Raw genomic sequence first — 12,078 nt, 5'->3', positions numbered from 1 at the left:
CATTCTATGTACTTTGCCATGAGACCTTTCTGTACACAGTAAGCAATTTATTAATGTTTGTTAAATTGAATTCTCCAATGATATTTTTAGAAGTTATCCTTTTTATCATTGTAACGAAATGTCCTTTTAATTTGGTAGCTTTACAGATGACATAGCCACTTTATTACTAGAAAAATATACTGAGGACTCTCATGATGTTTTGAAAGTTACTTTTGAATTCAACAATACAAAGTGGGATTTTTGGTTCCACAAGTCAGAAACATTATTCACCTTTTCCCTCAAACTCACCCTTTGTCCAAACTTTTTTTCTAAGTGATTATACAATATTTTCTTATTAAAATTTAAAAATTTTAAACATTTCTACTCTGGTCTGTACAGGTATCAGGTAGATTCTGCAAACATTCCAATGGACAAACTAATATATTTGTGTATATGTAAACATTTTTTTAAAAATGAAAACTTTTGTGCTTAGATAGAAAGCTTGATAATCTCTAATTTTAAAAAAAATACATTTTATGTGGACAGTAAGAAACAGTTTCTTTGACATCATTATCATTTTGCTCTCAGTACATGTAGAGAATTATAGAATGTTAGAGCTGTAAAGGGACCATAGAAATAATTTAGTTGGAATAGTAGTAGACACAATACTGGTCTTGGGGTTGGGAAGACCTCAGCTCGAATACTACCTCAACCACTTTCTAGTTGAGCTGTTGGTGGCTCTGGGCAAGGTGGGACAGGCTGGTGTGTGCTACACAGGCTTAGACAATGCCTATGCAACAGTAAAGCAAGTGGTCAATGTGGGCAATTCAGCCAAACAGCCACATTGAAATGAAAAGCTCTGTCAAACATGTTTGTGTTAGAAATTAAATCAAGAAAAGCCACCAGATGATAAGCCAGCTTATTTTTCTTCTCATCTAGTGTTCATAGATACAACCTTAATAAATCTAGTTGGTCTGAAAGAATTCAATTGCATGCCATTTACATTGTGTACTAATTTACCTGTCTTTGGAATGTACTTGTCTTTTGTATGTGCTCTCATATTCTGCCTGCCACAGTCACAGGGTGGTAATAGGCCAAGCTGTGTATTACATACTAGCTTCAAAAATATTGCCAGTGAACCCTCATTAAACCCTAGCTGGAGAGTACCAGGATTCAGGAATTCATAGACTTGATTTGTTTGACTGTGAAGATGAAGTATGGTTATGTAGGAAAGTATTTAAATTGCACATTTTCTAAGACATATCTGGGATTGTTGACATTTTAAGCAATCATCCATTCAGGCGTATGTTCTATTGGAAAAGGAACAAGCATTTATCAAGTACCTACTATGCTCCAGGCACTGTGTTAGTTGCCTTATTCATATTATATCCATTATATCCGTTATAATGGATTTGATCCATTAGAGTGTATTTTGTTTTGTTATTTTAAAAAGTTATTTTGTCATTTAGAGTCTTAGGTCATGCATAAAAACCTGAAAAGAGTACAAGTCACCAAATATTCTGATCAGTTTCTCATCTCTTCTCATGCCATAGACCTCCTTTACATGAAGGTCCCACTTTAGTCAATGTAAGCATTGTAGAAGCATGGAAAAGTGCCAGGCTGTGTGACCCATGATATTGCCTTAATGGACTGGATTTGACACTTTAATAAAATAGTTGACTTTATGACCCTAAGCAACTCATTTAATATCTCAGTGCTCTCAGCAGTTCTCTGTTGCAGAGAAGGTGCCAGCTTGTGTTGATAGGGGGAGTTTTTCCACATCATTGAAGTCACAGCCCCAGTTTTGATCTTTCCCTTTATCAAGTACTCTTTCTTTACAATAAATATGGGAAGTAGGAAGCCTTACTATTCTTATTGCCATTTTTTAGAGGGAGAAGTCTGAGAATCACTAGATTAAGTGGGTTGCCCAAGGTCATACAGCTACTAAAGGGCAGAGCTAGGACTCACATCAAGATCTTTTGCCTTCAAGTTTCCAAACTCTTCATTTGCTCAATCCACTGCACCAACTCCAGGAGTCCCACTCTAGAGGCAGTTTGGTACAGTTGGCAGGAGTGTGGAACTTGCAGTTATGGTATCTGAGTTTGAATCCTGGTTCTGCTATTTACTATCAATGGCATAAGAGGCTTTAGGTTAGTCACTTCATTTGTCTGGGGCTTAATTTCCATATTTATAAAATGAATTGGCTGGGTTAAATAATCTCTCAGGTACATTCCAAGATTTCAACCTATTATTTTATTCTTAAAGGGAAGGGATGGGGCACAGAAGAGAAATAAAATAACCTAAATTCCTGATGTTACTCTAGATTAGCTGACAGGATATCATGGTAAACACAGAGAGACTTTGTTTGGATTCTGAGAGAAGGGGGAAGGCTTTACCCTCAACTGACTTGCTGGATAGCTTAATTATCATTACCAAGCTGCCCCTATCCACAAAGTATAGTGATGTCTGTAAGATCTCCCATCTACTGTATGCAGCCATTACATAAATAAGAGCATGTGACACTATCCCCTATTGTAAATATATCTTAGTAAATCTCCTGTACCTTTATGGGATCCTACTCCAAAAATATACAAGAAGAAAGAGCAGGCAACATATTTTTAAAAGATCATTGGAAGTAGGGGGAATCTACTGAGACACTGTCATATATCTGAAAGCAAAACTGACTCAAGCATCTGTCAGCAGCTAGAGCCCAGACCCCTTTGAGACTTGAGCTGGCATTTTTTGAACCACCTCAGTTTGATTGACAGTATATTGAGGCTTCCAAAATCCTGTGTAATGGTTTGTTTTTTCCTGCAAAGTGTTTGTAGGGCTGTGACTAACTCTTCTGTTAAATACCTATTTAATGAATTTTTAAGATGAATAATAGCAGAGATTAAGGAGGATTCCAAAGAACTTGACAGCACCATGCATATCTCCTCCTTCATCCAGCTCTCTTCTTCCAATTCTTCCTCTACTTTCTCACTCCTCTCTTTCAAACCCCCTATACCTCCCTGGGCAAATACTGAAAGTTGACCTTGGAAAGTTCCAGAGAAGAGAAACTAAAATTATCAAACTTATAAAGTTGCTTCCCTATAAGGAGAAACAAAAAAGATTAAAGTTCTTCATGCAGGAAAGATAAAGAATGAGAGGGCACATTCTAGAATAATATTCTATGTGAATAAGATGAACCAAATGAACTAGAACCAAATTAATTACTAAAGCCCAAAGCAAGAGACAGCCCTCCAGGCTTTTATTGGGTCATTTTAGTAGAGATAAAAGGAACCCCTACTTTACACCACAAATAGCAAATTGTATGGCTTTCTGGTTCCATGGGAGGAGTTTGTTTGTTTTGAACCAGACTTGTAATTTCATTGGCATAAAGAACTCCAGGTGAGGAAGCTCCTACCAAAGTGGTTCTGCAATTGTTCTGTAATTTCGAGTCTTTCAGAGTTGCCTGGGGCACTGAGAGGTTAATTGACTTGCAATACTCAGGCAGCCATTATGCTCAGAGGCAGCACTTGAATTCCTGTCTTCCCGTCTCCTAGGCCACCAAGCTTTGCTGCCTCTCAATGTTTATAGGGCAAAAAAGAAAAGCATTTTCAAAAACGCAAATTAATGAATGAAAAATCCATCATAACATTGTAGGGAAACTGAAGGATGCAGGGCACATATTTAACCTCTTGAGGTCAATATCTTGGACATCTACTATACTCTCATCTGGTGTCACTGTAAGACACTGAGTAGCATAGTGAAATAAATGCACTGCTGATCTGATACAACATGACAATTCCTGTGTTGCCTTGTTTAATTCCATTGACATTCAATGAATCTCTGCTAAAGAGACTCACATTTAACCCCAAGCATCTATAACATAATACTCAAGCTAAAACTGCAAAGAAGCCAGTTTTAAGGGAGAAGATTTTTAGTATTAGGGCAGGCTGTGCTAGGTATACAGACGAACAGTTTATATTAAAGAATTAATCACCATAAAATTCCTAGTTTCAAAATTAAGCCTTGTATGAATCATGCAATCAGGAAGAGCCTCAATAGTCAGAAGCAATCTCTTAAAATCACTTTCTGGAAAAGGTTGAGGGGAAGTTCAACCATCTTAATCCATTTTATTTAGAGGAAAATATGCATCTTTGTTGATAATTTATATTCCAAGCTTTAGCCACAGAGAATTTGGTATTGTTATTTTGACTAGTTTTCAAATGTAATTGAAATTGGGAGCTCTGGGAGAAAGATACTGGCAGATCAACACCTGCTTTGCAACTTATAGCCTTAGAGAGTTGCCTGGGGGGAACAGATCAACTTCACTAGGATCAAATAGCCAATATATGTGTCATAGATAGGATTTGAACCTAGGTTTTTCTGGGCCAGCTCTCCATCTGCTACACCAGAGGTGTAGAAATAGCCTTGTTCTCTAACCAGATTAACATATAATTGGTAAATATTTAACAAAATAAATAAAAATACAATAGAGCATACATAATGTTAATATATAGTTTTCTAAATCAATATTTGGCAAGCAGAGACACTTATGTATGGTTTAGCCCCCCCCTTCCCTTTCTATACTGTACCACTGTACTATACCATGCTGTCTTTCCAGACATAAATTAAAGTAATTTAATCCTGGATTTAGAGACTTTTATAATAAAAATAATATTATAGTTAGGTACTAATTGCAGCAGAGCTGGTGGGTACCAGCTTATTGAAGTTTACTGTGTGTTATGTATATTTCATTTTAGGAGGTTATTTTCATCTTTAATTTTTCAAATTTGGAAATTCATCCAGGTATTCAACAGGCATTCAAGACTAATAATGTAAAGGCTTTAAAATGAGGCAAATGGACAGCTACCTTCTACCACTGATAAACCAAAGTTAACTGCTTCTTTTCCCAAGAACTGGTTGTTTTACATTAGGGTTTTGTACTTAGGAAGGAACATTTAAATATTCAAGTCTCATGTAATGCAGGGTTAAAGATATGCAGGGTTAAAGGTGAATTAGAGTTCTTTATATATTTATGGCTACAAAATGTAAACATTTTCTCTCTGGTCTTTTTACACTGTTAAAAAAAAGACAATTTTCTGTGACTTTCCTTTGTTTGTTGTAAATAATGAGTGATTACATAGACATGAAAGTCAATGATGGCACAAGGTTCATTACCCTACTTTGCGGAAGGGTAGTGAATTCTGTTAGCAGCAGGCTGCTAGAGGAGAGTTATTAAGGATGTGAAATCTCATTGGAATGTATGCTTTCCATTTGAACAGATGACACCGTACACGAGTCAGCCGAGCCATCCCGTGGTGAGAATGCGGCACAAACACCAAGGATACCCAGTCGGCTTTTGGCAATCCTGCTGTTTCTCCTGGCGATGAGTTTGACATTATAGCACACTTTACTCCAGTAACCTGTCACAGAAAACATCAGGATCTTGGAACATCAGAGATCCACCTAACTGCTCATCCTAAGAAGGGGACTTTTTTTATTGGTTTTTGCAGATGTCAGATTTCTTTTTTTTTTTTTCTCCTTTCAGCCTGAACTATAAGCAGCAACTGGGGAGGCATAACTAGTTTCTGTCTCCCATTCCCTTTTGCTCATGATTTTTCTTACCCTTTCCAAATTAAGTGGACTCCAGATGAAAAAGCCAAATTGTTATAATGACACCAGTTATTCTTATGCTCCTGTGCATTCTCTTCAAAGGACTCACCTCCGTTAGCTTAACTGCGATATCAGTATGTGGACAAGGAAGAATAGTGGCAGATGCAGTCAGTGAAGGAAAAGCCCAGGAGGATTTTACTCTCCTATACAATATTTATGCCTTCTCATTCAGTACTGTAAGATGATCATGCAGGGCATCTTGTCACCATGTCAGGACTGGAGGGGAGATATTAACAATAGATATAATGTAACATCATTTCCTCTAGGAGTTCCTAAATTAGCAGGCTTCTAAAAGGTAAAGACACTGGTTTTTATTTTTTTTAAATGACTGTCCTAAAGAAATCCTGACAGTAAGACTTGTGCTCCATTGCAGAAGCTTTGTTTTGAAAGGAGGTTACATGTACAGATATTAACACAAAGCAAGCATGGTACCATAGATAGCAGTACACTGGGGGTATGTATGTGAGTGCCTCTATTTTTTTTTTTTTTGTAACTGGGAAGCACATACCAGTTTTTTTTCCCTTTGAAAATAGATCACCATGGTGCTACAATGTTTTTGTTTGTTTATTTGTTTTACAAACACAAAGAGGCATTTTTATGAATAAAGTGACCTTCCCCAGGGCTGACAAGCCAGGGTTGATGAGTGGATAGAGTATGTAGCCTGGCATATCCCTCTGGGAAATGATAACGTACCAAGGAAAGAACATCACTGGCCAGAGGAAATGTGATTCTGGAACGCTAGTTCTCCAGTGCTTTATTGCCTTCCCCTGACTCTCTCCTTTTACTCCCCCCCCCCCAAAAAAAGCAAAATGAAACAAAACAGATCCTGCCTTGAAACTCACTCCTTGCTACACTTTCCACCACTACCACAGGGGAAGCTAAATAAAACCCCTGTCACCAGGAGAGTCAGTCAACATTGATTGGGTGGGCAAAAGGGAAAACTGGAATAAAAATTCAACTGTTGTTTCTATATTCTTTCCCTTTCAAATACAGCTTAAAGAGTAGGGGGGAACATGTGTTTATCCACAGGAGATTAACTAGATGGGGTCCCAAAGACTTTAACAAAATATTTTTTTAAAGATCCACTAGAATAGAAAATACATTATTTAGATATACTTTATGCTGAGAGTGAGTATATATGCTTGTCCTATTTAAACTTGTGAGAGATGTGGTATCCCTTTGATACATTTAGGAATGTGGGGAAATATCTTGTTTCTTGAAAAAAAAAAGCAGGATGACCCTGTTCAAAGAATCTTAGCATGGCCAACATGGGATTTACAAATTGATCACCAGGAAATGCAAGCCTTGGGATTTTTACTGGCCAGGCTGCCATGAACTTTGAACTCCAAAGCATAGTCAGGGAAATGTGTCAGACCAATGGGGAAAAAAATAGCCTTTTTTTATTGCACGACATGTTGGTTGAAACCAAGCCTTTCAAAAGAAAAAACAAAAACATGAACAAAAAACGAAAACTGTGATGAACATGTCAAATGTGAAAAATGGAATGCATTCCAATGGGAAAAAAAGATTTTTATATATTAGTTTTTAAAAGACCTATATTAAAAAATTGGTGATGTTAATGGACAGAATTTATAAATGAGAATAAAGTTCTTACTTAGAATTTTGAGAAGTCCTCAATTAGAAAAAAAAAACATGAATGAAAGGCAACCATGGACTTCTGACACGCAGGAGAGTTGTATACATGATCAAATATAATCTGGGCTCACCTGATGTTATTCAGAGTATATATGAAATTGATGCCAGGGGCTGTCCTTATACAGGACAAGTTGAGTGGGGCTATCAGACACAGGTAAAATCAACCCATTTTTTAGAACTTCAGCCAACACTCAAGAGAGAGCCACAGTCTAATGTAAATTTCAGTCACCATTTCATTGAAATAAGATTTCACATCATTCAGTATTTTTTTTTTGTTCCTTATGTTAATGCTTTCAGTAATTTTTTTTTTTTGGTGGACTGTAGGCCGACAAGGTTTGAGTGTGTGTGTGAGGAGAATGACACCTTCTAAAATGGATCAATAGTCAGAAACAAAATAATGCTGCATGTTCCATAACCATGAGTAAAGAATGGCCCCATAATGATTGCAGTTAGTTGTAATTACATTAACAGTGCTAATTTCACTTTAGAAATGGTGACTTTTGTGGTTTTCTAGCATTTGTCTCTAACAGATAATGAAATAATGTACTCATGGCCCTCTCTACCATTGTCAGGGATGTTCTTTTAACTAATGTTATTCACAGTGAAATTAGACCCCTTTGCTTCACCATAGTGCCACTGCTAATTAAGTGAAAAATAGCAAGACTATTAATGCCAGTAGACTGAGTGCTACACCTCCTATAAATAGCATAATTGTGGGTAATGCAGTTACCAGTTATCTCGGATACTTGATGGCATCAGGCAATCTCAGTCACATCAAGAAAGTACTGGTGGCCTTTATTTGTGTTGTTACAACCCTCTGGAAGCTTTGGAGGATGTCAGTGCAACTTTTGAGCAGCTTTGTGTTTAAAACAAAACAAAACAACAGGAACTATAAGCCTTAGGGGCAGCTTTGGCTGTCATTGGGCTGGGACAGCCAAACCCAGTGACCTGCACTCCTGGTTGCCAAGGGCTTTGCAACATGAAGCAGGGAAATAAGGATCAGTCTGTTTAGTGGATACTGTGTATCCTTCAATAGACAAGGTAACATTTCGTGTTAGTTTAGAATATTGTTTTGTACTGTACTTTCTTGGATGGCAAAGGAAAGACAAGTAAAACATTAAAAAAAAAACAACGTTCTTTAAATTCTGTATTATTAGCAACCTCTGTTGTATATAGTGTTTGATAATAAAGTATTAATTTGATTCTTATGTCTTTTGTAAGTGAGAACAATAGACTTTCAGGATATAAAACATGCATTGATTATTAGACAGAGCTTTGAAGCATCCAGTATGTCACATGGTTGAGAATTGAGTCCCAAGTGACCATGACACTTTAACACCCAGGGCTCATCTGGGAATAGCACTCATCCAATCTCAAGACTTCACAACATCAAGACCCAGAACAACATGACTTTTGATGATCAATGTTTTGTCCTCATTGTTTAAGGGTTTAATGTTGAAGCCCTATGCAGTGTGTTTTTCCAGCATGTTGGTTCTAAGAGGCTGAGGGATTTAGGAATGGTTCTGCACTTCAGTTTGGTCTGGTTTTCTGTTTGTTTGTCTTCATGGACTGTCTCCTCCCCACCCCCCTTCCCAAGAGTCCTGCCAGCATTACATGTGGCATACACATGGATATGAATCTAAACTGACAGATTTGGGAGGGATCAGGGTATGTTATTCTCCCCCTTCTCATTTTGAAAAAAAAAAGTAGCATCAATGGATTTTTTCAGAGACAATTGTGTTTTCCCCATTGCCTTAACAGCAGCCATGGTGGTTCTATTAACTTCACAAAATCAGTTTTGTTCCAACTGTCCATTCATTGCACTCAGAGTTGTGGTCACTAGCTTCACTTTTAAACACCACCACCTCCACCACCACCCCTTTTGCACTTCCTGATTTTTTTTTTCCTCTCTCTGCCTTCCTCCTACTCCCCCCCCCCCAGCTGTGAATGGGCAGGTCTGTTTCTGGTTTGGCATCACTGAGTTTTTCCCATACATTCTCCCCTGAGCTTCTCAAATGTGAGACAAATCTCCCTACAATAGACTTGCTGCCATTGTCTGTACAGTTTAATAGATGCTGGCATGTTGAAGGTTACCCATGAGTCTGCGAAATCCGCTTTCCATGCTTACTCTTGACACCCCATTGAAGCCACTCATTGTGTGTTCATCTGGGTATGAAAGTCCAGCTCAGTGTGGTCCTGTGCTTGTACTGCCCTGCTTTGCAGTTCCTTTGCACTTATTTGAGTGCTGTTTTGAAATGCTTACATTATATGAACTTAAAAAAATGTAAAAAAAAAAACCACAAACAAACCCATACAACTGTATTTGTATATACACGTGTCCGTACAAGTATACCTAAATAAAAATTAAAGGTTTTCTTCATTTTAATTGGAGCCCTCCTTCTACTTCTTTGTTCCTTGAATGATGCCTTATTTCAGGGACTACTTGTCCTTTGCTGATTTTTTTAAATCTTTGTGGGAAGAAAAGACAATTTAAAATTTATGTGGGAATTCTGGGAAACTGAAAGACTGCAGGGTTAGAAATGACCAAATGTCTAGCTGAATTCTGACTTTTGATAGTATGATGAGGGTTCAAGCCTTGTCTGCAAGTTTGTGAACCCTTAAAATAGGCTGTATGGCTAGTATTGCATCCCCTAGGGATGAGTAGTTAAATATGTTCTTTCTTTACTTATAATTGTTTTTGCCCTTTTGAAATCAGTCATGAACATTTTTTTCAGCACCACTGCAGACCCCAGGAGGCAAGAGGGGAAACTTGTTGGCACCTTCTATAAAAAGATCACCCCTCCCCCCCAAAATGGACATCTGTACCATTCTGTGACCTTAGGCAAGTCACCTAGTCTATTTGGGTCTCAGTTTTCTCCTTTCTAAAATTATTCCTTCTTGATGATTCTTTGAACTCTCCTGATGCATGACATTGTTCATGGCAGTGCAAAACCAACTTTACATTTGAGTGGCTTGAGTATGTTGTTATCCTCAATAATGGCCCTCTTCTAAGTCTATGAGCAAGTTGGAAACACAACCTAAGAATTTCAGTTGTGGGGGGGAAACGCAAAATGTTGAATATAATAGACACCTAATGCATTTCAAGACTTGGCTTTAATTATACCATGTTAACATTAAATTCATTGAAAGCATTTTATTACACTTAATTATTTGACAGGGCAGCAAATACTAATTATAACTCACTGTAACCTCTTTTGATAATAAAGAGTGACAGCTCTGTGGAAAGACGAGCAATTCACATGACTGTGGTTTACCTAGAACTAGTACATTGGCCTGTATATGTGATATTTTCAAACCAGGGCAGCATTACATCATCATCATCACCATTATCATCCAAAGCATTTATTGAGTTCCTGTCTGTGTGTGGCACTATTGTGAGGTGCTGTACAGAGTAATGAAAATACACACAATCTTGGCCTTACCCAAAGAATTTACAACATGAGATAGATAACATTGATAGAAAGAACATTGTAATGATAACTAGACCAATACAAACATTGAACAAATATACAAATCAAGTGAAATATTTATGTTTCTGTATGCAATGGGATAAATGCAATTGTTTTTGGCAAAAAAGTGAAGCCTGGTGGTCTTGGGAACTGCTTACTTAGAAGTGGCAGGATTGACTGGAAAAACACACATACATACACAGCTTTTCCATATAATCTAAAGGAGGGAGGGGTTCAGAAACTGCTTGAAAAGGAGAGGCCTTGGTGAGTTAGAAGTCTTTATCAGTATTTGGGAGTGGGAATGATTAGATGAAGGGGACATGAAGCAGCTTTTCCTAAAAAAGCAGGTGATGAGTTGGGAGAATAAGAAGATATTATGGAAACAGAATAGCCCAAGAAAACCTATAAAGTGGTTTGAAGTGGTACTAACTAAGGAATTTGGTCATTCTCTTTAATGTAATGAGAAATCAGTATAGTGTCCTAATAGGACCTGAGGGAGGTAAGTGGTTTGTGTGAAACCAGTGAAAGTGGAAGCATTAGTTCTGGAGAGTGAGGAGGCATTACAAAAGCTAGATGAGAGATGACTAAGGCTTCTGTTAAAGATGAGTGAATTCCTGAACAAGGAAGAAGCAGATTATGGAGATGATTGGTAATTTTTATAATAGGAAGATCCACATTGGTCAGAGTTATAGAAACAGTGTTAACTATGTGTTTTGGGCTTATAATTAGGTACTTGAGATGTCTTACAGATAGAAACAAGGGGAAATTTCAGGGTTAGGCAATTCTCTTTGAAAAGCATCAATGAAAAGCATAAAGGGAAAAAAATGTTTCATCTCAGGAGGCCTATATCTAAAATATTGGTTAAAGCAACAATAGAAAGAGATAATAAATTTGTCCTCTGAAAGTCGGGAAGGGCAATGCCCTCCTGAAAGTGTTTGTTAAAAGCTCAATCATTGTGATAATACTCCTAGATTTTCAGTTCAATAAATTCATTAATATTGAACCCAATGAAGGTGCTAGATCAGTAGTGATAGTCTAGAATACTGCCTGAGTTTGAAAAGTACTTGTAGAACTGATTAACAATGTTAAAAGCAGAAAAACACCCAGTGGACATTTGTGTGTCAACCACATATAGACAGATGGTCATTGAATCCATGGGAATTAATGATCTTGCTTAGGGAGCTGGTACAAAGGGAGAAGACACAAGATCAGAAGACATATTATTCAGCGGGTTTTGATGTAATGATCCTTTCAACAAATTTCCCTTTGTCTCTCTCTCCATCTCTCTCTGTCTCTCTGTCTCTATTTCTTT

General features: G+C 37.4%; 1 protein-coding gene across 2 annotated transcripts in view; it reads left to right on the top strand.

The window, feature by feature from the left end:
• EFNA5 (ephrin A5) overlaps nt 1-6,898 on the top strand; it is a 326,593-nt gene extending 319,695 nt beyond the window's left edge. For both annotated transcript variants that reach the window (XM_027869241.1, XM_027869240.1), the window contains one exon: nt 5,250-6,898. In XM_027869241.1, coding sequence (XP_027725042.1) covers nt 5,250-5,371 — 122 coding nt within the window. In that variant the 3' untranslated portion in view covers nt 5,372-6,898. The remainder of the gene's footprint in view (nt 1-5,249) is intronic.
• The last annotated feature ends 5,180 nt before the right edge of the window (nt 6,899-12,078 follow it).

Source organism: Vombatus ursinus, unplaced genomic scaffold (assembly GCF_900497805.2).
Source record: "Vombatus ursinus unplaced genomic scaffold, bare-nosed wombat genome assembly UNPS02014792.1, whole genome shotgun sequence".
Taxonomy (NCBI): domain Eukaryota; kingdom Metazoa; phylum Chordata; class Mammalia; order Diprotodontia; family Vombatidae; genus Vombatus; species Vombatus ursinus.
The sequence above is the reverse complement of the archived record's forward strand: the minus strand, read 5'-3'. Positions and strand labels throughout refer to the sequence as shown.